Consider the following 4,257-nt stretch of genomic DNA (forward strand, 5'->3'; position numbering starts at 1 on the left):
TATCTATCTATCTATCTATCTATCTATCTATCTATCTATCTATCTATCTATCTATCTATCTATCTGTCTGTCTGTCTGTCTGTCTGTCTGTCTAAAAACGTGGTTAAAAAGTAAAAATTGCCAATTTGTTAAAAAAAAAAAAACCAAGATACATCATATATGAGTTTTCCCTTTAAAAAATATAAATAAATGTATAAAAATAAAACAATAAAAAATAATAAATGATATCTATCTAAAAATAAATTGCCAATGTTTTAAGAAATAAATAATTCAAGATATATCATATTCTATATTCTATATAAGTCTTACAATATTATTGATTTATTTTAATAATGGTTAGATATTTTAATAGAAAATATTAAAAGAAAAATATATTTCGAAGTGCATTGATGGATTAATGTTTAAAAAGACAAAACAAAGACATCAGACTGGGATTGTTCTCCTCTCCCTCTTTTTATCTGTCTGTGTCTCCTTTCTTCCCACTCACACATTAATTATTATTCTCATTAATCTCAGCAGATATCTTCTCTGTCGTTGCTTTGCTCCTCGAGCACAGAATCCTGAGCTCATCTCTGCGTGCAGCCGTTTCCATCGGCAACATTTTACTCAAGGCTTTTGTGAACTTCCCTAATTAGCTTCAGTCCTCAGAATACCAATGAGCCAAATTCCCACTCCATGACCGATCCCAACAGGGAGGAACGATGGAATCAGTAATATCTCTGATGCTGCATGCATTTTTACACCACAGCTACAGCTACACACCCCTAATGTAAAGTAAAGGGAATCCAGGTCAGATCTAATCTGACTCCATTCCACATGCTTCAACTGAAGACAATGTGGTTGGAAAAATTCACCTCATCACTTAAACCTGATGCATTTCTGGAAAAAAGGAGTATGTTTAAGTTGCATGAAGCTGCTCATAAATGCTGGAGTTTCTGCATGCACAGCATCGCCCTCCGGAGGCCTGGAGAGGAACTCAAAGCACTGAGGACACAATCACAGAACAAAATACATAGACTGAATACGATATTGCAATTTTGAGTCTCTTTTTATGTGTGGAATATGTAGCAGTGAACAGTCTGTGTGCATACCTAAAAAACATAAATAACCAGTCTTAATTTTCCAAACATAGCTACATTTTTATGCACCTGAATTTAAAAGCAGGTGTTTGATTGTAGCACCAGTCTATGCAGCAGTTCATGCGACTGAGCCCTGAATCAGAGCAGAAGAAGAGCGAGAAGCCCATACCTTGATGGTGGGAAGCACTAAATCCATGGCGGCACATTGTCGAGGGCTCAGACTGCGAGCTTCCTCCCGGATCACATGCTCCTGAACACAGAGAAAGACAGAGTCAATTACTGTCTTTACATCCACATTAAAATGCACTTCAAATCTTGTCCCACATTCATTTCCAACACGGGTCTAACTATATATACCACCTCATGTAAAAGAATTGGAATGAAATGCCATGCATAAAATGACTTGTTCAGACATGTTTGCTGTTTTTATTTGATTTGATTTGAGCTAATTATAATATGCATGCCCTCCATATTATATTTTATTTTAGCTATAATAATATTTACAAAAATAAAATATATAAGACCTCCAGTAAAATGTTTTTTTTTTTTTTTTTAATAAAATTGAATATTTTCTTTGGTTGTATATATTTTACTTCATAGCTAAAATGATAAAATAAAATAAAACAAAACAAAATTAAATTAAAAATATATTTTCCTCCATTTCCAAAGCTGGTCAAGCTAAACTACTTTATGTTAAACCATTTTGATAAAATGCAATGCATAGAATAATTCTGAGAGTTTAGATTTGCTTGTCAAGTTTGCCGTTTTTTATTTTATTTCAGCTGTAAAGAAAAATATACATGCCCTCCATTATTTATGTATATATTTATTTTAGCTATAAAATTAAAAGCCAATAGCAAATATATTATAATGTATTATTTCATTTTTATTTTGTTCTAGTTATAAAAAATATTTTATTTTATGAAGGGCTTATATATTTCAATTCATTGCTAAATAAAAATAAATAAATAAACAAAAAGTTTTGTTTAACATGTTTCCTAGTTTGTTTCTCTCTTTTTTCTAAAATGACTTAATACCAGCTGTTTTCAAAAGTTCCCTCCATCTTCTCTGGTTAGTTTATTTGAACACCAGAACCCTGTCCATAACATTAGGTGGGATATTCAGGTAAAACCCACACAAAATCTCAAAAGGATGGCCAGTGTGCGTTAGTCTTTTAATTTGAGCTTTGCATGCATACAACATTCAGAGGTCAGCAGGGTTTTCTAGCAGCAATTTCATTTAATCTTACAGGTCAATGGCGGTGCAAAGTTTAATACAAATAAGCCTGAGAGTGATAAGAGAGCGGCGTGCGAGCCAGTGTTGCAAGAGCAAGAGCTGATTCTGTCCACTGACTTCTCCCAGCTTCAGAGACGCGCTCACACCTTTAGTGTATTGATCAGCTGTTCAGGTCAGAACACATTCAGACTCGCTGCACTCCAGAACAAACACAAACACACCGAATGCACATTTCAGAACTCAGCGTGTGTTAAATCTTACTGCACTTTTATAAAACCTCACTGGATGCACAGTGCAACAGAATAAAAAACCCACCTCAGCAGCTGCATAAGGTGCAGTAATCAGTAGAACTTTTAATTTAACTTTTAATGTAATTTTCAGTACAAATGTTTAAACATTCTTGAATCAAGATACGTTTACTTCAGAAGCAAAATTGTTTTGCAAAGATGATCAAAATGAAGTGTTTTTACTTAAAACAAGAATAAATATTGGCCAGTGGGGTCAGAAAAATAATAGTTTTCTTTTAAAATTATTTTTCTAACCCCACTGTCAGATTTTCTTTTTCTTGCTCTAGTCTTAAATTCACTTAATTGTGACGTTATACTTAATATCTTAACTAATTTTGCTTCTCAAGTAAATGAAACTTGATTTCTGAATGTTTAGATATTTTTTAAAAGAAATTAATACTTTTATTAATCAAGGATGCTATAAATCGATCAAAAGTGACAGTGACAAAAGTGACAAAAGATTTCTATTTCAAATAAATGCTGTTCTTTTGAACTTTCTGATCATCTGTGAATCCTGAAAAACAAAATGTATCTCAGTTTCCACAAAAATATCATGCAGCACAACTGTTTTGAACATTGATAATAATCATAAATGTTTCTTGAGCAGCAAATCAGCATATTAGAATGATTTCTGAAGATCATGTGACACTGAACACTGAAGTAATGATGCTGAAAATTCAGCTTTGATCACAGAAATAAATTACAGTTTAACACATATTCACATTGAAAAGAGTTATTTTACAAAACAATAATATTTCACTATTTATTCTTTATTTTTGATCAAATAAATGCAGTCTTGCTGAGCAGAAGAGACTTCTTTTACCATTAAAAAACGCTTCAATTGAATTAATTTATTTTTTGAGTGAGTTTTAAGGCAGTTGCATATAATACAAAAAGCCATAGACAGTACCGCAGTTTCACTTGGTTTAGAAACAGAGCGGTTGAATTCTACACACAATTACTGAAGCACAGAGAACAAGAACCATAAAAACGCATTTGGAGCTAGAGCTGCAATTAAGCAGAGATGTTTCAGTGCATATGAAATGAGACAGAGAGAGGGACAAATGAGATGGAGCGTCTCCGCGGTTGGACTGTGGAGACATAATGACGAGAAGCCCTCCATCTGTCTGACACCTGCTCAGATCCAAGGCGCTCGTCCTCTGGACTTAAACTCCTCAGCGGGGCACATATAATTACACCAGCAGAAGCAGGGAAGTTTTCCAGAGAGACCGTAATGATGCAAACGGGCAGCGTTTGACGGACAGCTGTAAAGCCTTAGCATAAGCCAGAAAGCGTTTTTGCAGCTAAACGGGAGCTACATGAACGCGCTGCTGTAATTTGTGAGGATAGTGGATATCTAGTGCAGCTCCGAGTCCTCTGAGCTCCACGAGGAGCGATGCCTTCCAAACCTGACAAAATCCTTCCGCTTTAAGCTGAACATGCCTTGCTAACGTCTGCAATCTGATGCACACATTTGTATTCACAGGCTTGATTATTAAACCAATTACCTCCTATTTTGGGCTCATGTTCAAACACATGAAAGCCATTGCTTAAAGTTCATGCAAAAAACAAAAAAAACACACACACACACAGACAAACACACACACACACACACACACACACACTCTCACACACACACACACACACACCAAAAA

At 34.6% G+C, this 4,257-nt stretch overlaps 1 protein-coding gene across 2 annotated transcripts in view; it reads right to left on the reverse strand.

The window, feature by feature from the left end:
- The window catches only part of LOC107659092 (protein unc-13 homolog B-like), a 50,687-nt gene that overhangs the window by 19,067 nt on the left and 27,363 nt on the right, over nucleotides 1-4,257 (reverse strand). For both annotated transcript variants that reach the window (XM_016447928.1, XM_016447922.1), the window contains one exon: nucleotides 1,249-1,329. In XM_016447928.1, the coding sequence (XP_016303414.1) occupies nucleotides 1,249-1,329 (81 nt within the window). The remainder of the gene's footprint in view (nucleotides 1-1,248; nucleotides 1,330-4,257) is intronic.

This window comes from Sinocyclocheilus anshuiensis, unplaced genomic scaffold, assembly GCF_001515605.1.
Source record: "Sinocyclocheilus anshuiensis isolate Anshui unplaced genomic scaffold, SAMN03320099.WGS_v1.1 scaffold1010, whole genome shotgun sequence".
Taxonomy (NCBI): domain Eukaryota; kingdom Metazoa; phylum Chordata; class Actinopteri; order Cypriniformes; family Cyprinidae; genus Sinocyclocheilus; species Sinocyclocheilus anshuiensis.